Below are 25,988 nucleotides of genomic sequence, written 5' to 3'. Positions count from 1 at the left end.
ATTTTGGTCGATGTCTTTTGTTTGGGCTTCTGTTTAGTTTCTGTGTCTTCTTTTATCTAATTTTATTTTTCACAAGGTGATGTTTTAAGCTGTGTAAGCGTAGGGGATCAAACTCGGGAGTCGGGTATAGTCAACTGACTTAACTCACATCTACTGCTTGATATTATGTCAATTTTATATTAATTTTAATCATAAACATTTTAATTTATTTTTTAGTGCCTTCAATGTCAACATCCAGTAGAGCCTAGTGGGTGAATATCAGTAGAGCCAAGTGGTGATGATAGAGCTAGTCTTGCATCATTCTTTAATGTCAACATCTAGCAGAGCCTCTTTGCAATTGAATATCTATTAAATCTTGATGTTCATGTAATTAACTAATTGCATTATGCTTAAGGATGTCCTTTGCTCACAATATTTTTCTCAAAACAAAATATCTAAGCATTGCCATCAATTTGATGCACAGCTAAAACCTGATACTAATTATTTAAATTAAGCAACATATATTAATATTTTAAAGAAGAAAAGAAACAAATGAATTTCATATTTTTAATCTATAGCAAAGTTTATTTATTTATTGAAATTGTTCTTAATTCTCTAGCAAGATTTATTTTTTGGGTTTCAAATTAACTCACTTGTGATAATGAATTTCATCTAATATTTAATCGCTACATAATTTAAATCAGAATAACTAATAGAATTGTTTCAAAGCTAAACTAAGTACCAACGAAAGGAGAGATTTGATTCTTTTCAATCAACTGTTAAAAAATGAGCTTTGAACTCAGAAAACTGAGTTAATTGACAATCTACTTAGGTATTATCCATTGGCATATATGTTGCTGGACAATCTAAAACACCATAAATTTTATTTGTACAATTACGTAGTAAACTCAATTAATTCTAGAATTTGTCCCTTCTATTAATACATTTATATTAGAATTAACAAATAGTATTGTCAACTTGTATATGTTCTATTAGTAGACATGGGCTTAACCAAGTTGGTTATAGCAGTTGTGCTCCTGACTCTACACTCGAGTTCGAATCCCCATCCCCTTAGTTTGGATTAGATTAAAGTAGAATATCGCTTGTATAAAAACAAAAACAAAAACAAAAACAAAAAACTTGTATATATTCTATTATAGCTAACCAATATTATAACTTATATAACAACTGAAAATGCACGGGGGGTGATGTTGGGAAGGATGGCACAACATCAAGCTTGATCATTTAGGGATAATTATAGGGCTTGTGATAAATAAAGTCGTAAGTTTTTTAGTTTCCTTCCAAAAAGATATTAACTAAATCGTAATCCAAGTTGGATTTGGTTAATTAGTTAAATCTTAATGTCGTGGTGGCATATATCACATAATTTGAAAATCAAATTTAGTGTTTCTAGCATTATTAAATGTATATATTGATAGCGAATTTGTTACATGGCAAAAAATGAAAACGGAGCGTATAAGGAATACTCGCGGGAACCGGTTTAGCGGGAAAAATAGCAATTGTTTCATCATTTAAAAATAACATCCATGCAAAGGACCCACTAGTGTACTGGTTTGGAGTATTTACTCCCTCAGGCAAGGTCCTGGGTTCGAGTCCTAGCATCCGTGTTGTGTGTGTGAGTTTAATATGCTATCGCCCCTTTCAATAGGAAAGGACCTCAAAAAAAAAAAAAAAAAAAACATCCATATTCCAAGAACTACACCAGTCTGTGAGATATCTGGGATTGAGATCTCAGAGGTAGACCTTATTCTGCATTTCCATATAAACTACATAGCCTTATCCTTTTGCAAGACGTTAAATTAGAGGAAGATGCACGCTGTACCAAAAATAAATGTTAAAATAGGGGAGGTTGGTGTGTCAGCGAAAGCGTTACCAACTTCTTCAGGCTCAGTATACTCGAGCTTTTCTTCATAATCTTCTACACTCTTCGACATCTCTTCTTCCAGCTCGATATTGCCCTGCTATTTCTTTTTTCTCTCTCTCTCTCTCTCTCTCTCTCTCTCTCTCTCTCTCTCTCTCTCTCTCTCTCTCTCTCTCATACCTAATCACAGGTAAAATTTAGATTTTCAGCTGCTGCTGGAAATCAGTTTCTTTATGTTTGTTTATAGATCTTACATGTTTGTTGATTTTTATGGTTAGATCTGTTTCTTCTAGTGTCTCTAGATCAAGCAGGTTTGTGTCAAAATCCACCTAGCCCTAGATCGGCTCACCCTCTATCAGCTTTCTCCAAATCAAGGGTTCCAGCCGGACAAAAGAAAAAATTAAGGACAATGCCGGTTAAGAAGTTCAAGCAACACATACCTGAAGAAATGACACTCAGAATTCTCCACAGGCTTCCAGTAAAATCCTTAATCAGATTCAGCTGCGTTTCAAAACAGTGGCTTTCGACAATAATCAGTGATCCGGAGTTTGCCAAAACCCACTACAATCTAGCGAGAGAGCAGCAAAACCTCAGCCACAGACTCCTCGTTTCCACCCAGACCTCCGGACTCGAATCAATAGACTTGGAAACAAGGTCGTTCGGAGACAATTCTGGGGTTAGAAGGCTGAGCTCCCCATTCAATGAACCGGGCCATTTACGTTTTCTGGGATCGTGCAATGGTTTGGTCTTTGTATGTCGGTTCTTATGAAAATATGTCTATTTGGAACCCGACCTGGAGATCATGGACATGGATCAGAGGTATTGGACACATATAGGGGTTTTTCTGGGAGGATCCCTTTGTCTATGGCTTTGGACGGCGGATAAGATGTATATCGAATTCTGTGCGATGAAAGAATATGGTGTTCATGAATCTTGGACTAAGCTATTTAAGTATAGTGTTGACGGTGATCTCGGTCTTCCTGATATTAATCCATTAAGGGGTTTGAAGACGGTGTTCCATACTGAAAGTGGCACAGTTGTGGCGATATGCTATGACAAAAATGAGTTGATAAGGATTGAGAAGCTTGAAAACGTCGTCGTTACCAGTCGCCAATATCCAGCTGGGGAGGTTTTGGAAGAAGTGGTGCAATATGATGAGAGCCTGCTTTCGCTTATTGAGTACGAAAACCCAACACAAGGCGGAAATGAAGAGCGGGATTCTACCCAAATTAATGAAGAGGGGGCTTCCACCAAAAATAATGAAGAGGGGGCATGATTGCTTTGCCTGTGCCGAAATTCTGGTTTGTTACTCTTCATTTGAATCTTTGACCTTCTTGTTTTTGTTGCTCTTCATATGCATTTTAAATTGTTACTTGTTTATGTTCTGCTAATTCATTGTTATTGATTATTTAATTTTTGGATAATGCCTTTGAAACTCAAAACATGATTTTCTTTTGATGTGTATGCTTCACGCTTTTTTTGGACAACATATATGAGTGTTGTCTTTGGAAAAATTTGTCAAAGACACACACCCAAGGTGTCAGATTTCATGGGATTAATTCAGTGCCATGGTTTATTGGAGGTTTCTAGAGACTAGAGGGTTAATCTAACTAGATATGTACAATAGATGTATCCACAATGTGGATGGTATGGATCCATTTCGAAATATGATTCAAATTCATTTAGCCTCTTCATATATGATTGGTTAAAACACATAGAAGACGTAGAACCTAGAAATGGGAAGTTATGAATTGGGAAAGTTAGGAATAGGGGAGAGATGAATGAGCATGCGATCAACTATTAGGAATGGGGGAAGTAATTGAGAACATAATTTTTTTTTTTTGGACGAAGAAACATAAAGTTAGGAATAGGGAGTGAGGAATGAAAATGGGATCAACTACTACCCCTAATCAATCTAGTTCCTGAGCTAGTAAACACAAGAGAAGTAGAAAGTGGAATAATTCTCATACCCCTTCTTGATAAGTAAACATGCCACTAATGTGCTCGAAGTATTTATAAAATCAAATATTCAAGATGGTTTAATCTTTTTATTCTGAAGAGGTTGAACATGTTTATCTTCTGCTTTATTTTTTATTTTCATGATTTCTATTACTCGTCATATTGTTTTCATACAGCATTAATATGTTAGCTCACAAGATTACTCCAAACAACTACCAATTATCTGATGTTATTATGCAATAGGTATTAAAATTGTTTCAGTTCAGATGAGTGAGTAATCAGAGTACTCTCATTTTAACTCATGTACAAAACACCATTTAATTCTCTTCTAGCTAGGTTAAAGTTTGTGACTTGAAATGATACAAATCCATATAAGTTCTGCTCATTATGACTCAGAGAAAATCGTTTTCCATATTTTAGAAACATGTTCATTAGCAAAGGCTGAATAGAGAGATAAAAATAAGCAAATAAAATTGATGCTATATATTGATTCGCAGATCTTATTTTCTCGTCTTATTACAAATTAAAGTTATCTACACTTTGATTTCCTTATAACTCAGTTTATTTCTTGTGTGCATGTGAAGACTGATAGCTAGCTTTGCAACTCAAATTCTGCTCGATTATCCTCCGAATCTGTTGCAGTTGTTGGCCTTTTCCAGTACCAACTTCAGGATGGATCGTTGTGTTTTCTTTGAACTGTATTATTAGTTCGTGTTCTCCATTGAAGTAGATTGAGTCATCTCATTTACCAAACTTTTATATTAGTTCGTGTTTCTTTAATTAGATGTAATGTGCAAGATTGGAATGACAATGGTTGAAATTGTTTATGATTCGGAAAAGTGCATGTGGTATTTGTCATCTTAGGTTTTACATGTAAAAATTATTAGAATATGAGATCCAATCTAAAATCAACGGGTAATGAGTGGAGAGACTCAAGATCATTTAAACTATTAATGCAAGGTTACCATCTCCAACGTATACATCTAGAATTTTATTCACTAGTCACTGATACGTCTATTAATGAAAGTGGGTTTCGCAAATTTTTTAGAAACTACTAACATAACATTTGCCAATGGGCCAAATACTGGGTAACATGCATCCATATTAGAATGTCAGCATCTAACCCAAAGGCAAACACTTGGTTCCTGCATTTTTATTACATTTTTAAATTAACATTCTCCATTAGTTCCGTGTTACTTGCTTCCTGTAATTATCTGTTGGTCGAAGAAACTAGTTGGTGGTTTTAGTGTGCATGGGTGGCAATTGCAACGGGACATAGGCTTTTGGTTATTAATTTTATAGGATTATTTTTAGGAAATTGCAACTAGAAGCGTCATTCAAGTATTCTTCATTCAAGACTACCCTCCCTGATGATATTCTTGTGGATATTCTCCTTAGGCTGCCGGTGAAATCTTTAATCCGATTCAGTTGCTTTTCGAAATGGTGGCGTTCTTTAGTAATCTCTGACCCAGAATTCGCACAATCCCATTTTAGATTAGCGTCGGAGCATAAAACCCTCAACCACAGACTCCTCTTCTCAACTTCCTCTCAACTTGGATCCTTAGACTTGGAAGCGCGGTCATTTCAAGACAATTCTTCAGTGAGTAAACATACCTGCCCATTTAAGGTGGGCTATGGTACTAAGATACTGGGCTCATGCAACGGCTTGGTATGCTTAGCAGTATTTGGTTTTCATAAAAAAAATTATATCTGGAACCCATCAACAGGATTGTGCAAGAAATTATCAGAAAGAGGGTTTTCAGACTCTTGGTCAGAAAATATGTTGCGTCTGTCTCCTCTTTACAATGATTTCGGTTATATATCGGCTACTGACGACTACAGAGTTGTGGTAGCCCTTAATTTTTGTGTCAAGGTTGAGGTTGACATCTTCTCATTGAGAGCCAACGTTTGGAAAGGGGTTAAAGCCCCTGATGATCAGTTCCAACCCATGCAGTCTCATCATGGGGTTCTTTTAAATGAAGCACTACATTGGCTCTCCGAACACCAACGAGATACAGAACAAGCTATCTTTGATTTTGATTTGGCGAAGGAGGAGTTCCGGAAGGTGCCTCTGCCTGTAATTAGTGAATTTGACGATATGTATTTCCACCATGTAGGGCTTCTAGAGGGATGCTTGTGTATCACGGTGCAAGTCTGATATTTGTGAGTCTATTGATTTCTGGGTCATGACAGAGTATGACGTGCCTGAATCTTGGACAAATATCTTTAGGTTAAAGATTTTCGACCATCGCAACCCCATTTCCACTTGGACTTTCAAACTGGTCTTCGTAACTGAAAATGCTAACGTTGTAGCGATCAAATGTTCGTCCACAGACATGAAGTGGATAAGGATTGGGACGAAAAGGAAAATGTTAGGCTTACCACATTTTTCATACCACATTATATACTAGAAAGGCCTCATTGTATTGATGGGTTCCACTTCTATTAGAAAGGTCGTACACAATGTGGTATAAAAATATGGTAAGCTTAGCATTACCCGAAAAGGAAAATGAAAGAGAAGCTTGATGATAAAAATGACGAGGTTGTGGTTTGGGATGGCCGATATAGAGTAAATGGGTGTCATCAGATTTGTGACTTGATTGAATACGATGAGACTCTATTGTGGGTCAATGATTATGGCGGGCTTGAACGGCAGGGAAAAAGACTAGAAACCCAACATGTACAAGGCATATATAGATGAAGAGAGCTATCTGATTGATATACATGTAATCAGACTATCAGATTGAGAAGTCTAATACATCTTCTATTAATTATATAGAATTCAGATCGGATTCGGATCAAAATCCAATTCATTGACAAAGGACTACAGAGTTAGTCTGACAAGTATAAACCTGTATAGGTAGAGATATTCGCTTAATCCTCTAGGACAAAGTGTCGCTTTTGTACTTGTTTAATCCCTTTTAATCAATAAAATGCTACCACATTTTCATAAATAAAAAGAATCCAACTTTCCAGAGATGCCTAAAGGAAACTTAATTAACATCGTTAGACTTTTTTCTACATCACGTCATTCCACCTCCCCCTTTCCTACTGCTCTACTATTCTTCTTCTGTTTTTATTATTTTTTTATTTTTTATAACTTCTTTCTCTCAGCTTCTCCAACCTATTGCACATGTATTTTATCTCTTCTCTCTTCTACTTCTAAAAAGTCTCTGCAATTTTATAGGTTTTTTTTACTGGATGTCTCCCCTTTTCCTACTATTTTACTCATCTTTTGTTTCCTTCGTTTCATTTGCTTCAGCTTCTCCACCCTCTTTCTGAACGGACACTAATTGGTGGTGGTTATGAAGTTGTTTTGAGTAATATTTGTGAGTTGTACGTTCTATATCTTTCTCTTTTTATTATTTATTTTCTGTGTGTTTATGGCTTTTGGGTTGGGCTTCAATGTTTTTGGTGCCATCTACTCGGTTCTAAATTTGACTATAATCATTGTATCATATATTAACATTATTGTGTTTGTTTATAGATTGAGAATGAATAATTCAATTGAAGCAACGATTATTGGTGAAGATGATTTAGATTATAAGCCAAGAGATGGTATGGAGAACAAGCTGCATATGAGTTTTACAATGAGTATGGCCGAAGAGCCGGGTTTAGTATTAGAATAGATACAGAAAACAGGAATAAGCACGCTGATCAAATAACTTCAAGAATATTTGTTTGTTCCAAGGAGGGTTTTTGACCAAAAGATAAATGAGATTATTTGACTAGAAATTCTCGGACATAAACAAAGACCATTAAGTTGAACAAATGTAATGGTAAATATTTGGTTGGCCATTTTATGGAAAACCACAATCATCCTCTTGTAAGACAGGAATGCATTCATATGATGCCATTTTTAGTTAGCCATTTAAATGCTGACGTGGCAAATATAAATTCCATTTTTAATGCTGATTTGGCACCAAAAAATATTTAAAAAATGAATTTCCTTTAAAAAGTATAAAAATAAAAATAAAAAAACTAACCCAGAACCCCCGTATTCCACCAGCCGCTCTCACCAACGCACTTCCAACCTAATTCTCTATCCCCATCCGGAACATCCATGACAATCGCCACCCTTATCCCCGTCGCGCATGACCGTACCTACCAACCTCCCCCGCCCCCATGCATAGGTGACCCATCGTAACTCTCAGTCTCAGTCTCTCTTTCTCTTTCTAGTACCAAGAGAGACCAAACCCAGATTTATACGAGTGAGACAAAACCCAATTTTATTTTTTATTTTTTATACATACATGCTATATTGAGGGAGGGGGAGAAGACCTCGGGTGTAGGAGTAAATATTCTTCTATAAATGTTAAAGTTTAATGCTTCCTCCTCTTTTAGTTTTTTAGTAAGTTTAATATTGTATCATTTGGTCTTGTATTCGCAACGTCCATGTGAGTGGCTTTATTTTTAAGGTTAATTTCAATTTAGTATCCTGAATTCTCACCCTTAAGGCATATTTGTCCATGCACCCTCAATTTTAACAATCATATTACCCTAATCTTTTTTATTTTTTGCAATATGGTTTCGGCCGTCAAAATCTCCTTTAATTGTCTATGTGGCAAGCATGGGTCCCACATTTTTGCTTCTGTCGATGTCAGTTGAAAGGTATTTTTGAGCAATTGGTGTCTTCCCCAAGTACTTTTGTTAAAAAACTATGACACATTTTAGCAAGTTTGGGCGGGAAGGCACCAAATGTCCAAAAATACCCTTTAACTTACATCAAAAGAAGCAAATAGGTGGGACCTAGCCCCAACCACGTAAGCAATTAACATAAATTTTGATAGCTGAAACTAGATTGCAAAAAATCAAAAAGACTAAGATACATGATTGTTAAAATTGAGAGTGCATGGACAAACATGCCTTAAGAGTGAGAATTCAGATACTAAAGTGAAATAAACCCTTATTTTTATGCGGTTTCTGTTACATATATGAAGTGAAATAGAGAAGCTGAATTAATTCATATATACGGACAAACTCCCACTAATCCTAAAGGCACATGGAATTCTTTGTCTGACCTAGTTTCTTTATTTTTGTTTTCGCATCCTACATATTTCTTAATCAGGAGATTATATATCTATTTCCCGATCTATAGAGGCAAAGTTCTTATCAAAATCCACCAAATAGATATCTATATAAATCTAGGGTTCCTTCCAACAAAAGCTAATAAAAAAGAGTAAGCAACGGCAATGGCGATTACTACCCTCCCTGATGATATTATTGTGCATATTCTCTTGAGGCTGCCGGTGAAATCTTTAATCCGATTCAGTTGCGTTTCGAAACGGTGGCATTCTTTAGTAATCTCTGACCTAGAATTCGCGCAATCCCATTTTAAATTAGCGTCCAAGCAGAAAACCCTCAACCGCAGACTCCTCCTCTCAACTGACTCTCAACTTGAATCCTTAGACTTGGAAGCGCCATCGTTTGGAGACAATTCTTCAGTGAGGAAGCTCGTCAGCCCATTTAAGCTGGAAGATGGTGCCAAGATACTGGGCTCTTGCAACGGCTTGGTATGTGCGATTGGTGTTCACGAAAAGTTATATATCTGGAACCCATCAACCGGATTGTCCAAGACATTATCTAACACAGGTTCCTTTGGTTTGTGGCCAAGAATTAAAATGAGTATTCTGCATGATTGTTATGGTTTCGGGTACGTATCGGCTATTGACGACTACAAACTTGTGGTAGTCACTGATTTGATTTTCAAGGGGGAGGTTGCGATCTTCTCATTGAGAGCCAACGTTTGGAAGAGGATGAAAGGCCCTGATGATCAGTCCATAGCCATGCAAAATGATAATGGGACTCTTTTAAATGAGGCACTACATTGGCTCCCGAATCACCAACTGTATATGTTTGCTTTTGATTTGGCCAAGGAGGAGTTTCGGAAGGTGCCTCTGCCTGTTACTTGCGAACTTGACGATATGCCTTTCCAGTGTCTAGGGCTTCTTGAAGGATGCCTGTGTGCATTACAGCACAAGCCTTGTGATTGTGACTCTATTGATTTCTGGGTCATGACAGAATATGGCGTGCTTGAATCATGGACTAAGCTCTTTAAGTTCAAGATTTTCGGCCCACCAGAGCGCCCTAGGAGTTTAAGTACGGTCTTTGTATCAGAAAGTGGTAGCGTTGTGGTGAGAAAATATTGGTCCAGGGACATGGAGTTGATAAGGATTGAGAAAAAAGAAGACAAGCTTGATGATAAAAATGAAAAAGTTGTGGTTTGGGGTGACCGGTATACGCTAAAATGGTGTTGTGAGATTAATGTTGGATATGATGAAACTCTATTGTGGGTGGGTGGATGATTGTGGTGGCTGGAAAAACCCAACGTGGTTGTTATGAACCTTAGGCCGGTTTTGTTGGGCTTCGTTGGATCACTTTGGAGAAAATGGCGTAGTTTGGGTGCTCTTCTAATATTGAGATGAGAAGTATCGCTGACCATTTGTTAGTTGGTTTGTTGAATTTTTACTTTGTAATGTATTTATGACCTAAATTTCATCTACATGTAAAGAGTAATGTTCTGCTTATCATATTTTTTTTAAGGTCGGATTACGGCTATAATTAACGACAAAACCAAGGAGGAGGGAGTGGAGAGGGGTAGAGATCCCGTGGAGCGCTGGCTGGCAATGGGAAGAGGAGAGGAAGGAGGGAGATAGGGAATTGGGGGAGGCTAACATTATGGTTAAGTTTTCCAATTAATGAAAATAATAGGAAATCAGTGGCGGTTCTACATTTTGGAGACCCTAAGCGAACATCCTAAATAGGGCCTTATACTCTATATGTATATTTATGTTATTTTTTTTCTTTAGTAAGTTTAAAAAAAATATTATATGAACTCAAATTCACAATTGTAACATAAAAGAAACAATCAAAATGTAATTTACACAACAACTTTATAAAACTCATCAAAACATCACTTAAATATCACTCGTCTTATATTTTCGATTCAGAAGTATCAATTAACTTTACATAATCAAGTTTTTCTACCATGTCTTTTTCAATTTCCTAATTGATTTAAGCTCTAAGTTTAAAAAAAATAAATAAATAATTTGGGTCTTTATTAAGTTTCCTTTTTTTTTAATTTTGAATTGAGTAACTGGGCAAGTTTTTTGTTTTTATAATGAGTGGGCCTTTATTGAGTTTCCTCTTTTTTGTTTTGAATTGAATGATTAGGTAAGTTTTTTTACATTTACAATAATGGTATGTTTACTAATCCATAATTAGATTAGAAGGAATTGAATTGAATTGAGGAGAATTAGATTTCGGATTCCTATTAAAGTTGTTTACTAAACCATATGAATTGAGGAGAGTTAGATTCCGTATTCCTATAGAATTGGGGTCTGAGTGGTGCTAATTACTAATATGTCCTCATTGTTGGGTTAAAGTAGATGGCCAATTTGAAATTTTAAAATTGTGTGAGGATATAATAGGTAAAAAAAAAAAAAATCCATAATGGGTTAGTAACTTCTACAGAAATTAGAATACCACCTCTCATCCAAGAATTGAATTCCTCCAAAATCAAGAATTCAATTCCTAGTTTTGTATGGGTCCCATTTACTTTTCAATTCATTAATGTGAAGTAAACGCAGGAATCCTCTATAGGTGGAATTCAATTCCTGATTTGTAAACACATCATAATTGGTTTGGACCTAACATAATATTTATATATTATAATTTTAAAAAATGATATAGATATGTATATTTGTGCCCAAGGCTATCTCCTAAAAAACTGATATAGTTTAATGAGTTGGTTGTCCACCTATGCAGCCATGTTAGATGCTATTAAAATATACATGATTGTTTTGTCAATTTTCTTACCTTCTATTATCTCACCTAATTCAAAATTAAGGGCATTACTACACTTTGATTTGGTCATGCCTAATTGTGTGTGCTAAAATCAGACTAAAGAGAAAGATAACGAGGACTGAGCTCTGTGGTCTTACTCCTCTTTTGGCTCTGCTTTAACTGTCATGTCCCGTAAACTTTAGTATAGGTAAATTTGTTCTTCTATTTTAGAGAGCAAAACTGAATTTGCAGATGCGCTTGGATCTCAAACATGTTTAGGTTTTGAATCGGTCTTTGACTCTTCATTTTCTGTATTAATTTTGTTCGAAATCTTCATCTCTGTATAGAAGTCTAGACTGAGTCAATTGCCAAAACTTTGTATCATGTTCTAGTCCTCTGGTTGTTTTTTTGTCATTTGCTAGGGAGGGGGGAGTCTCAAGATTGTCTCCCACGTGAATCGAACCCAGTTGCACTTGAGGAAGGGGAGAGTTTGGCCCAACTTTCCTCTGGTTTTTAGGGTCATGACTTTGGATCTTAGAGTTATCAATTGGTACTTAGCATGTAAAATTTTTTTGTCCTTTTTTTTTTTTTTTTTTTTCCTACGATGAATTCGATGCCTTAGTTTATTCGAGGTTATGCAGACTAGAAAGTCCAGTCTGAGTAGATGTATTACAATGAGGAAGGAAGGTATGAATCCATTTTGAATATGGTTCAAAATTTATTTACACTCTTCAGAAATGTTAGTTAGAGACATAAAATGTGACAAATACATATAATGTTCTGGATGGTTTTACCTTTGTGATTCTGAATGGGTTGAACACTTTCATTTCTGGTTTGCCTTTTATTTTTCTGGATTTTCTAATCTTTCTACTATTTCCATAGAGTCACAAGTTTATTATCAGGCAAAGGAACAATCATTAGAGCAAGTCCAGCAGCAAGAGGTGGACTCGGGCTGGGGGGGGTGGTGTTTCGGAAAAAAAATGGATTTCCAGCAGCAGAAGGCAGCTCGGACAAGAGGTGGGGGCCACGAGACTGGGTTGGCCCGAGGTGGAGTTCAGCCCTAGCAAGCGCTCGAGGGCAGTCGTCAACGCCAGGATTTTTTTTACCGTTAGCGCGTGCATTGCAAAAAAAAAAATTTCAAACACGCGCTACAGTAGCCGCCAATGGCTACATTCCACGTGGCAGCCTATTGGCTCTCCGATTCTTTTTTTTCCTTCAATCCAACGGCAGGCAATTTTTGTGCAATAAAAAATTGAAAAAAAATCGAATTTTTTTTAAAAAAATACACACAAATTACTGATATTTTTTTTTTTGGATAAATACCAACCAATACTCTTCACTTTTAACACCAAATCCTCTTACATTTTCTTCTCCTTCTACTATTATTCACTTTCTCCTCAATATTTATTCACTTTCTACTCAATATTTTTTCACTTTCAAGTTGTATTTTTGTCTATCATATTATGGGTTCTTCTAATGAAAATGGAGGGGCATGGAGCATGATGGAAGATGTTAGCTTGTGTGAGGCTTGGGTCCAAGTTAGTCATTGTCCCATAACGGGCAATGAGATTAAATTTTCTCATATGTGGAAAAAAATTCATCAAGCATTTTGTGAAAGGGCAATTGGTTCTACACGTACAGAAATGGCATTATCCAGTAGGTGGAAAGTTCTTAATAAAGAGTTGGCGAAATGGAGAAATGCCTTAGCAAAAGCGATGGACAACCATCGAAGCGGAGAAAACCTTAGCAGTGAGGTAAATTATTTGTCATTTTCCTTCTATTAATTTCTATGTCATATTAATTTTTATTTAAATGTTTCTTGCAATTTATATATTTTGTTAATATGTCTCTAGTTTTTTTTTTTTTTTATACATGTTGCATTTTTTTAAAATTTATTGAATTTGCATTAGTTTTTTTTTTACATGTTGCATTGCCAATATTTTTTAAAGTTTCTTGCATTTCCATTTAATTTTTTTTTATAGATTATGCAAGCACAAATGTGGTTTGGTGCTACTGGGCAAGGGAAAAAAAGTTTCAACCATACCCATTGTTGGGAGGTGGTGAAGACTTGTAAGAGATTCCAAATTATTCCAACCGGTCCGACGGTAGTCTTGAACGAGACTCCACTTCATGAGACGCCGGCATCGGATTCACCTATGGATTCCCCGATGAGTCAAGACTCACCCATTGAAAAGGAGCCAAGGCCTATTGGGAGGAAGGCGGCGAAGGCGAAGAGAGGGAGTAATTCTAGCAAGAATGCATCTAAATTTTTGGAGGAACTTTCAAAGCACCAAGCCATGAGAATTGAAATGGACTTGAAACAACAAGAGCACGATATGGCTATTCAACTAGAATATGCAAAAGAAAGGGAGTATGTACGCAAAGAAAGGGAGTATGTACGCGAACAAAACATTGAAAAAAAAGATCGGGAAACCATGGCCATGGATACAAGCCATATGTCCCCTGAAACAAAACAATTTTGGAAGCTAGAACGAAGGGATGTTATGAGACGAAGACTTTTTCGTGACGATGGACCTAGCAACACGGATTGGTTAAATGATGAAAACCATTAAAATAGTTTGCTTGCCTTTCATGCCTTTCATGTCTTAGTTTACTTGCCTTTGATTTCATTGTATTTTTTGTTTTGTTTAATTCATGTATTTTATTTTATTAGTTGTATTGCTTTTCTTTTAGTGAATAAAGAAAATATTCAACAAAAATCTTTTTTATTCAAAACATTCCATACATAAAAAACAAACCACAACCAAAGCATAAAAAAAAAAACAAACCAAAAAAGCAAAAAAAATAAACAAACCATAACCAAAGCATAAAAAATAAACAAACCACAACCAAAGCATAAAAAATAAACAACCCACAACCAAAGCATAAAAAATAAACAACCCACAACCAAAGCATAAAAAATAAACAACCCACAACTAAAAATAATAAAGTATAAAAAAAACAAAGCATAACTAAAAATACAACATAAACATAATAAATTAAAAAAACATCTTCACTTCACTTCATTCACCTTCATTGCCTTTCACCGCCCATAAATGCTCCATCAAGTCAACTTGACGGTGTTCATGAATATACGACGATTGCATCTCCGTGTAGCGATCAATCATACGGGGCATGAAACTACCGTCTCTAACCAACGGTTCATGCTGCACTGGTTCTCCATTTGGCCCCACTGGTTTTTCATAAATTCGTGTTAGGGCCGTGTCCATGGGATTTGGTTCATACACTTCATCAGCATCGTAATCATATTCATCTTCCACAATCATGTTATGGAGGATGATACAAGTCATCATTATACTCCTAAGCACCTCCTCGTCAAATAGACGTGCCGCGCCCTTGATAATAGCCCACCGGGCTTGAAGGATACCAAAGCACCTCTCAACATCTTTTCTGTACCCCTCTTGATAGCGAGCAAAAAAATTTTGCTTATGGGATCGGGGATGTGGAATTGTTTTCACAAATGTTGTCCACCTCGGGTAGATGCCATCAGCTAGATAATACCTGTTCTGGTAGATGGTATTGTTAATTTCATATGTGATATTTGGGGCTTCACCTCTCAAAACATCATTGAACACCGGGGATTGACCTAGGACATTCAAATCGTTTTGAGATCCGGCAACTCCGAAGAAGGCGTGCCAAACCCATGTATCAAAACCAGCAACTCTTCCAGGATGATACTTTTCTGCCCTTTTCTATTTCCGTAATCCCCTTGCCAAGCAGTTGGACAATTTTTCCACTGCCAGTGCATGCAGTCAATGCTACCAATCATGCCAGGAAATCCTCGAGACTCAGCTTTTTGGAGAAGCCTTTGCAGGTCCCTGGGCGTAGGTCTGCGGAGGTAGTCTCTGGTGTACAGAGTTTCCACTGCATCACAAAATCGCACCAAGCTCTCCAAAACAGTGGACTTCCCCATCCGAGCAATCTCATCCACCTGATCAGCAGATGACCCATACGCCAACATTCGTATCACAGCTGTGAACTTCTGCTCTGGAAGAAGTCCCAAATTTCCAGCACAATTTCTCTTTTGAACAAAATATTCATCATAATTGCAAATATCATGCATGACTTTATTGAACAAATGGGGTTGCATTCTATATCTCCCTCGAAAATGAACATCAGAGTACAGAGATTGTGGGATAAAATAATCTTCCATAAGATTCTTACCCCGAGAATGTCTATGTTTGTCCACATTTGGGCCACGGCCTTCTCGTGAACCACGGCGACTCTGGTTTTCTTCCTCTAGCAAAGCAACTGCTATGCCAAGTTGCTCATCTAGTTCTCTCTGCGCCCTTTTGCTTGCAGCTCGTCTACACATTCTTTCTCTAGTTTCTTGCTCTTGCCTCTCCAAAACCTCTTGCATGTCTGCCATTGAGAATGGAGAATGAAATCTAAAATATGAGAAATGGAAATGTAGAGAAGAACTGGTGTGGGAGGTATGAGCTGAACCTCTGGTTTTATAGAAAAATGTACACAGATAGATATGACACGCGGCGCAATCTTAGAGGGTGAAAATCTTATCTGAAATTTGAATTTCGAAATGTATCTGAAATTTGACATTTTGAATTTATCTGAAATTTGAATTTTGAAATGTATCTGAAATTTGAAATTTATCTGAAATTTGAAACCGAAAATCTTATCCGATATGAATAGTATTGACACGTAGGAACCCAAAAATCTTATCCGAAAATATTATCCAAATTAATTGTTTAAGTAAACAAAGTTGTGAAAAAAACAAAAAAATGAATAGTATTTGCCACAGCAAGCCTAAACTGCTGGAAACACACTTTGATAGAGGGGGCTAGGGCAGCCACTATTCACGTGAATAGTAGCTGCCCTAAGGCTACTCTTGCCATGGCAAGGGGCTAACTGGTGGAAATGCTCTAATAGAGCATCTGCTCCAACAACAACAAAAAAAAAAAGAAAAAAAGAAAAAGCCAAGGAATAATCAGCTTCAGTTATGGATAGCTATAAATTATCTCATGTTACTAAAATAAAAGATATCCACACTCTCATCTGCTCATCCCTAATTGAAGATTCATATGCAGATAGGTAAAAGTTAGAAAGGCATTGAAGCACTAACTGTGGCTTGCATTGATATATCACAACATGTAAAATTAAAACAGATTATAATCTGTTCTGTGCTTGGAAAGCACCTGCAAGGAGTAGCTTACAAAACAAGCGATAATTGACCCACATAGAAATTGAAATCTCCTCAGGTTGGCTTTCTGGGTTTGTCTTCTGCTTGATCTCTTTTTCAGTTACGCATGTCCAAACAAAACAGTGCAGTCCTACTCCAGGAATATTCTATTTCGTTCAAGACGCTTTACATGCTTTCCAAGGCAGGATCATAGGGCAACCGTTTCTCGCTTAAATTTTTGAACCATAGTGTAAACCTGCACCGGGATTCAATTAACACAACCAGAGAGTATGTAAAAAGATTTTTATAATTAACAAAAAAAGGTCTGTACCAGAAGAAATAATTCAACAACTATTTCATCATATTCTTTTGGTGCTAATATAAGATTAGTTGGACATTCAAGTTTTTACTTAGAGCTAAGGGCCACCGTGTTTATCTTCCTGAAGTCGATTTTGACAAAATTCAATTGATAATGTAAACAAAATCAAATAAGCAAAATGAAGCCATATATGTCTGATAGAATCACTTCTTTAGTATAAAAAAGTATTTCAATAGGGGGACTAAACATGATTTTTATCATCCAAACTAAGAAATGAAAAAACAGCCCAAAAAATTTGTACAATGGACCTTTGACTTGTGGAAGTATGACATCACCTTTCTTACACCAGATGTCAATCCCATGCTTGAAAGGACCTCGGCGTCCACACATTTCCAGGGCACAGTTTCTTTGCCCTGCTTGCTAACCAGGTCCTTCATCCCACCTTCATAACAAGGAAAAGTAAACTATGATAAGAATATCCCCAGAAGCAAGGTTGTACAACTATAACTAACAAAATGTTACTCTGATAAATCTTAATTCTTTGGTTCCAGTGATTTAAGATTAATGAATTAATAAACAAGTGTGCAGCAGCTTTGACCTCAAGCTGCCTCTCAAATACTTCTCTGAAACAGTTCATTGAATTTACCAACATGTGGGAAGAGATAGAGACATAGATCAAACCTTTGAGATGTAACACCAACAATTCCACATACATCTTGAGACGAATGTGAGTGAAAACATGGATATTTTCTCCAACATATTCCCTGGAAACTATGTCACAGGTGTTTCTGGGGTTAAGTCTAAAATGTTTATTCAAATATTGGTCAATTGCCTTTCTCCTAGTGACCAAGTCAGCTTCTCCAGCCAGCAAGACAGACGGGAACTCCCAGAGGCCAGCAAGCAACCCTTCATCAGGCCGTTTTACAAGAAGAAACCCATTGTTGGTTCGGTGTCCCTCTGACAGTTCCTCATCTCCTAATATTTGCACAACACATACGGCAGAAAAATCATGTCTCTGTTTGGCCTTTACGACCTTAACTGGATAATCTGTAACCAGCACTGAACTATCAGCTCTAGAGATTGATAGTGCACAACATTGGATTGATACAGGACATGAATGACAACTTGGACTCAATGGGGTACATACAGTTGCACCAAGCTCCATGAGAGCCTGATTGAATTCCCCAGGTTGGAAAGGGTCAACTAACTGAGCTGCTAGTTTCCTGTTCACATACATGTGAAAATCAGAAAGTGATGATTGGCAAATTTTGAATATATATATATATATACACACACACACACGCCCCATGGCATCATTTTCTGAATTTCAAACACATCAATTTGAACCATACCAACTTGAGGTGTGACGCAAACATGTCGAATTTTTTGCCACACCTAAGTTCGGGAAAAGTTGAAAAGAAACATTGATTGACATTATTCCCTTACACTTTATATCATTAACAAATGGAAGAAGAAAATGTGGTTCTTAAATTATATCACAATTAGAATAAAATGAAAGGAGATTTAACGGCATAATGCAAGCAGCATGAATATGTCTAAATCAACACTACTGAAAACCTTCATGATCTGTTAAGAATTGTACAGATAAGGATAAACCATACTTTAAGCAGAGAACATATATTTTACTCGATGGAAAAGAAATGGTGACCAAAAGTTTCTACCTCTTTAAAAGAGGAGTTAAGTTCAAATCCTATAAAAGAACAAACAGTTATTCTATAAAAGAAAAGCTCACCAAAATTTCTTGACAGTCGAAGAGTCTTTTGGATTGGCAGAAACAGCCTTTAGTCTAGCAATCACCCTTACTACATTTCCATCAACCACAGGAACCACCTGATATAATAACTCTTATAAAATGCTGTTTCTTGATTAAACAAATATCATAGAAACTTTCTCTCTGAGTCAGACATATCACAGAAGTTACTCACCTCTTTAAATGCGATTGAGGCTATTGCTCCAGCTGTATAGTCTCCAATTCCCCGAACTTTTCGCAGTTGAGAAACTGTTTTAGGAAATTGAACTTCTTCTGCAACAATCATCCTAGCTCCCTAACAATTGAACAAACAGATTGAAACAAGGGCATGTTTTCTTTTCACAAAGAAAAATTGCTTGTTATTTTCAAATTTGTTCCTTTTTTGTTATAAGATGAGATACATTATTCTCAAATGAGATCATTGAGAACAGCAAAAAAATTTGAACAAGAAAAGGTCCAAAGGCCTTCATTGTAAAACTAGAATATACAAGATGAAGACAGAATCATCCTGCATAGAAGGCAGTCCCAGAATCATTATAAGTTCACAACTCATAGTCATTACAGTGTGACGAAAGATCATCAAAGTGTTTCAAACAGATTATAGATGGATAAACATCAAGGTTCGTTTGTTTCCAAATCAGTTGGTCATGAAGCAGCAGAATGACTAATAAATATTATACACTAAGTAAAAGGATTTTTCTATAGCCTATGAGCAGAAAGCACCTCCAAAAGAAATCGCGCCCGTCGGTAGTAGCCCAAACCCGCCCACAATTCATTCACCTCCTGCAAAAGACTGCAAGTGTTACTTTCTCAAAGCGTTTCGCACAAAAACTTCAAAGCTTACTGAAGAAAGGTGCTTTTTCTATGGAAGAAAAAAGATAGGTTCTTTTTCCAATAAGCACTTGGATTTTTAGTAAAAATTTCAACTTGCTTCTAATAAAATTGCTTCTCACAAAAGAAGCCTAAGCAGTTCCCTTTGGGACTTCTTCATTTCAAACGTGAATGTGAAAGCAAAAGATTGGAATAAGGTTAATCAGAAAGTGAAATGTGAAGGTAGAGACCTCAAGAGAAGCCTGGGCGAGGTGGTGAATGGTGGGCCATTTGCTCATCCAACGATGAAAGTATTGAACAACAGTCTGAACCCTCGTCTGTTGCAGCATCACCTCCGAGACCCACACTCTGTAGGCTCTTCGCTCCACGTCCTCCTCTGCTTCTCTCCAAGGGAGCTCTCTGCGGTTGAGGCCGTACCATTCCAACAGAGCCTTCCTAATTCTCTGGGCCTCCTCTTCGCTGAAGAACAAGTCTTCTATGTCTTGTATTTCTGGTTCCTTAGCCGATTGCCGTCGCCTCTGCGTTTGCCTTTGCGGAAGAGACGCTGCTGCTGGCGGTCTTTTATTGGCAGCAACTGCTGCATCCTTCTTCTTCCGGCTGCTCCGGCCCGAACTCATTATGTCTTTTTGAAAAATCAAATGGTGTGCCGTTGTAAAAATTCAAATCAAGGCGGATAGGTTCTGGAGAGAGTCTTCAAGGTTCTATGGAGTGTACTCGGATTTTAACGCATTTCCAAATGGGCTTGAAACTTTTGGGGTATTTAATTAGCATCTTGGAATCTAGTTTTTTTTTTTTTTTTTTTCTTCTTCTTTTCCTTTTTGAACCTTTCCTGTTTAGAGGGCGCGATAGTCTGTTGGAGCGGAAAATTTCATGTCCTCTAACAAGTAATTTGATTTCCATGTTGAGAAGTTGGACACCATTCCGATTGCCATCAATGAATGAGGGGGTACTTGCAAAAAAACACTCTGATGCTCAAGTCAGTAAGAATATAATCGCAGGAGAAATTAGAATAATATTGAACCTGATTTGTTACATCCTTCGGGGTGTTGTGTTAATTGGCCTTATATAGGCAGTGGAGTCTTGGGCCCCAACTCCCACATTCCTCTTCTTTTTTTTTCATGATTCAGGATAATGGATGTCATGTTACTTGATTTTCTCCATTCCCCCAAATTTAGGATGCATGAGTAGTGGGTTATTGCATATGGAGTAAATTTTGCTCCAAACACATGCCCCATGTTCTCTTTTCAGACAAGTTTCATTCTTAGATGTGGAGAGAGAAAATATTTATTGTGGGAATTAGTTCCATGTGAGATTTCAAGAGGTGTCAAGTAATATAATAAATATATTTGTTAACTAACGAACATGAGGAAATATAAATTTTGGAATTTAGAAGCAAACCAAGTTTGTTACCTTTTGACCACGGCTAAGCAAAGATTCATGAGTAAAGCATCGCCTTGAGAAATCCTTGATCCACAAGTCCTTGAGTTGTGATATGTATTGTCAAATTTGGTGAACTTTAGTTGGGATCGGAAAAGGATCCAATTGATTAGGATCAACTAAGGATCCGATTGATGGGCTCGAGAGGATTGATGACTTCGAGATGATGTAAGGATCGGCATGGATTCGATTGATGGGCCCCAGATGATTGATAACCCCAGGGTGATATAGGGATCGACATGGACCCAATTATCGCCTCTACAGGATTAGTAACCTCAGTGTGATGTTGGGATCAACATGGATCCAATTGATTGTCTTTATGGGATTGGTAACCCTCGGGGTGATGTAGGAATCAACATGGACCCAATTGATCGCTCTGGAGGATTGGTAACCTCATGGTGATGTTGGGATCAACATGGATTCAATTGATTATCCCCAGGAATTGGTAAACCCCAAAGTGATGTAGGGATCGGCATGAACCCAATTGATTGCCCGAGGGGTTTGGTAACCCCCGGAGTAATGTAGGGATCAACATGGATTTGATTTTGCCTTAAGGTACTGTAGGCCTTGGGTGAAATTTTGTTGGAGATCGACAAAGGATCCAATAATATTGTTAAACAATTGATATGAACGAAGATAGTTTGTGGAATTTTGAAGCATACCATATTTGTTGTGCTTTGATAATGACTAAGTCGTCGCCCAAGCACCACTTCATGGAGCATGTTGGCTTTGGTACACACACCTCCTTTTTTCAATTTATCATCAACTCTGTTAGTTGAGTTTTGTTGGTCTTTGAAATAAAATTTGGATATGCTCCCAGTTTGCAAACCTTGTGTGATGTTCCCATTACACCTGCCTATGTCATGTTTGAATTTCAAATCATATAAACATATTTGTGTCAATTGTCAAAATCATAAATTGTGGTGACTAAAGGGCATTTGAATGATTGAAGCATATAATATAATTTTCTTAGATTATTTTCATGCAAATTGGAAAATGAACTTGGGATTAACCAAATGAATATGAGAATGAGACATTTAAAATATCTTCCACGAAATGAACAATTAATTTTTGCAGGACTCAAATTGGGTGCATAAGCACTTGATGAATATACGATTATCAATGCATTAGTATAGAAAATCATTACATTAATTAAGAATTTCAAGAAATATAATAGTTGAGCTAGTCCATATGTGTAGAAGCCAACTATATTGAAAATATAACCAAGAATTATTAAGGCGTAACTTCCATGATAGACTTAAGCAATAATATATGTAGCAGAGAGAGTAAACCATTGCATTGGCAAATATTTGAAAGAAGTTGTTGTTCACATAGCTAAAATCATATGGAAATCTTCTAAAAAGAAACGCAATCAGAGTAAAGCATATCTCGACTTGGAGACCAGCCAAGTTACTTGCACTAGGCATCATGCAAAAATTGTTTTATAGCTTACTGTGGCAATTAGTAGCATTCATTCAACTATAATTGTATTGAGGCAAACATGCCTACAGGCAAAGTTAATTGACCATAGGCATACTTTGAGCATCTTTCAATGAATGTAAAGGTTTCATTGTAGTTTAACTTTACATGCCTCCAGGCAAAGTTAAACTACATCTGACATAGACATCTAATTTGTATGCACATAAGTGAAATAATAGGACAAGTCTGATAATGATCATTAGAAAGGTGTAAAATTGTTCGTAATTTAGTATTATGTGAAAATCAAAGGGGATGGGTTTAGATGATTTCTTATCTTGCTTTGAGAGACGTTGAGAGAGTGGCTAGCGTCGGTTATAGTAGTGGCTGTTTCGTTCAATAATTCAAGGTTGAAATGTTTTCCTTCCTTTCTGGGCCCTGCATCTCTATAGGAACCTGTTTTCTTTTGCAGCAAACTTTGTGTATGTGTATGTACGCTCCACATCCTACCACAAGTCTCAGAATCGTTAACATCTATGTAGTCAAACGAGATTGACAGTACAAAAGAATTAGAAAGATGAAAGGCAAGAAATAGATTACAAGCCAGGGCGGCCCTGGGGTGGCGCAAGTGGTGCCACCGCACAGGGCCTCCGATTCTTAAGGGCCCCCTGAAAAAGAATTTCTTTATATTATATATATTAATATTATGGGAATTGTATATATAATATAGCGTGCTAGACATTTGCACAAGAGCGTGTCTGGTGGAGTTGGCTCCAGCTATTCTCCATTTAATGTAGCGCCAGAGTTCAATTCTTGCTGAAGTCGGTCTATATGCTGTTTTTATATTATTTTTGCATTATAACTAAAAACTTTACATAATTAATAAATAAATGAAAAACCAAAAACCCTTGAAATAAAAGGAAACATCGAAGCTAACCACAGGAGGAGTATATATATCCCCCAAACACTTTCTACTCCGATCATTCTTTTAAAAAAAAATTTCTCATCTAAGAAAAGTACTTTTTTCATTCAAAACAAAACAAAAAAAACTTCATGGCTTCTTCTTTTCTTTTAAACTCTGATTTTCTGGTAAGTAATCATCATCATTCATCAATCTCTCTTTGGTTCTTTTTTCAATCCTTTGACAATTTTAGTTATTCTTTCAATTTCAGGAATTTCAACACCAAAAAGAGAAAACCCTAATTCCTATATTCATAAAGAACACTCAAAATCAAATAGTCAAATTCAAATTTCAGGAATTTGTGTGCAACTACTCTTTAATTTGTGATTGCTAATTTTTTTTCCTATTAAACACAAATTGCTTATTGGAGGCAGCAAAAGACCTTGTAGGGGCACAATGAGCTTATTTTTGTACCAAACATTTAATTTTATCAAATAGAAACATTTAAATTTTTATGAATTTGATTTCTGATTGTCATTACATATTTATTCATGACTTTTAGTTATAAAAAAAAATTGTTTATGACATTAAGTTATGCCAAATTTTTATTTATAGTATTTCGTATTAGATTATGTGAAGCCCCAATTTAAGTTCGCACAGGACCCTCAAAATCTCATGGACGGCCCTGAAGCTAATTAGAAAAGCAAGACTGGGGTTCAAATCCTTTATGCGGGACTTAGACAATATTGGTTGTTAGCCAATTCAAAGATTACTCTAAGTTGAGTTTCCCAGATCCAAACGATTGCATGTCTACCAATAAATCAATAAAATAAATAAATACAAACTGATACAAATCTTTAGGAAACTTGAAAATCGTGAAGAAGTTTTAGAAGAAATCGTCTTGTAAAATTCTAGAGCCGTGAGGAAGAGAGTTTATCAGAGACGTGAGAAATCCCATTAGAGCCACGAACACAAAGGCAAACAATAGTAGTGAACGCCAATTCGTGAAATCCTAAAAAGAGAGTTTAGAAATTCTTCTCTGTTTTGGGGGATTAGACTCGTGCCCGCATTTGGGTGAGGCTTCAATTATACAGTGTCTGACAGGATCCAATCCAAATTTTATTTTGGAATTCGAGCCAAATTCTGTGCGTGTCCGATATCTGGAGGGTGCCAGGCAAAAATGACAAAATTGCCCATCTAACTAAAATCCACTTTTATTACAAGTTTGACTTCTGCCGAAAATTTGGCAAAGCTTTCCCTGTAATTTGATCATTCCCCAAAATTTTCCACCTGTCAACAAACATATATACAAATATATCTCAACTGTCAGCATGCATCAACATAGTATTTCTGCAATTTAACATCTGAACTAAGTGGCCTCAGGCCTCACATCAATCCTAGGGCAATATTAGAGCAACTAATTCAGAGATTACAAAGAAACAATTTGGTTACAAAGAAATCTTACATTAGGAAAGGACGGAGCGGAGATGAAGTCTGCCTAGTGGTGGCCTCTGGTGCACGTCTATTGCCTGGAGGCGCAAAACATTTAAAAATGTGAGTGGACCAAAAATAAAGTTTTAGAAAATAGAATAGGAACATACTAACCCCACTGTAAAAACATTTAGAAAAACTTAATCAAATTGCATACTATATTCGTACAGGAATCAGTCATGCATATTTATATTAATATAGCCATTCACACACGTACAGGAAACATCAAACCAGTTTAAATATTGAAAATAAAGGTTTCTCTTCCACCTAGGTGTACCCATTATATATCCATCAATTCCTTTATTTTTCGTCAATTCCCACATTAAATCGTCAATTCCTTGTGTCACATATGTGACACGTCCTTGCAGGTCTCGGTAACACAAAGTTGACCAAAGCCGCAATCCTCGCAGGATTCAAGGGACATTTAGTTAGCCTGATCCGCATTCCTCGCTCTGCACAGTCCGGGTACCCCTAGGACTCGTGGGGCAAATGTCAAGTGCACTGACATATCTGAAGGCAACTATAATATGAAGGCAACCAATTAATAACCGAAGGCAGGAATTGGGTACCTATGGTGGTTTAAAACAAATATATTTCTATAAAAAAAGATTAAAGATTACAAAACTATTTCTCAATTATCCTAAAATCCTCCTGCCATTCATGAAAACTATAATTTTATTTCTCATCAAACCATTCGATCCAGCAATCACCTCAATACCTACTTTCCAAGCCCTTTGCAGTTCAAACATGGTAGTATATAAATCCAACCAATCATGCTTGGAAAGCCATAGTCAATAATACTTATTCAAGATCAAATAAGGAAACTTAATTGCATAAAATCATTTATAAAACAAAAGTCCACTCACTGAGCGTCCGAGCTCGCCTGACCCTTTAAGGGTCCCTCATGCGGGTCAATTGGTGCCCGAGTACCTATTTATGCCATTACAAACATTTAATTAATAGAATTACTTAACATAAATATTTAATCCAAAACTCTGACCCCCGGCTTCTAAAAGTGCGTGCACTTATTTTAAAACCATTCATATGCCCACTTAAACA

The 25,988-nt window shown here is 36.6% G+C and overlaps 2 protein-coding genes across 2 annotated transcripts; one reads left to right on the top strand and one right to left on the bottom strand.

The window, feature by feature from the left end:
* Positions 1-9,012: 9,012 nt before the first annotated feature.
* LOC117630449 (F-box/kelch-repeat protein At3g23880-like) lies at positions 9,013-10,125 on the top strand. Its single transcript, XM_034363169.1, has one exon. It carries the CDS (start codon positions 9,013-9,015, stop codon positions 10,123-10,125), a length of 1,113 nt encoding a protein of 370 aa, XP_034219060.1.
* A 6,568-nt stretch (positions 10,126-16,693) lies between these two features.
* On the bottom strand, positions 16,694-20,425 carry LOC117631599 (adenine DNA glycosylase). The gene is given in 8 exon segments (XM_034364844.1): positions 16,694-16,985; positions 16,987-17,019; positions 17,418-17,524; positions 17,764-18,305; positions 18,836-18,933; positions 19,029-19,148; positions 19,577-19,636; positions 19,915-20,425. Coding segments are annotated over 8 exon segments (1,383 nt in total). The 5' UTR covers positions 20,302-20,425; the 3' UTR covers positions 16,694-16,949.
* Positions 20,426-25,988: the final 5,563 nt, after the last annotated feature.

The sequence above is a fragment of the Prunus dulcis genome, chromosome 6, assembly GCF_902201215.1.
Source record: "Prunus dulcis chromosome 6, ALMONDv2, whole genome shotgun sequence".
NCBI classification, from domain to species: Eukaryota; Viridiplantae; Streptophyta; class Magnoliopsida; order Rosales; family Rosaceae; genus Prunus; species Prunus dulcis.
The sequence above is the reverse complement of the archived record's forward strand: the minus strand, read 5'-3'. Positions and strand labels throughout refer to the sequence as shown.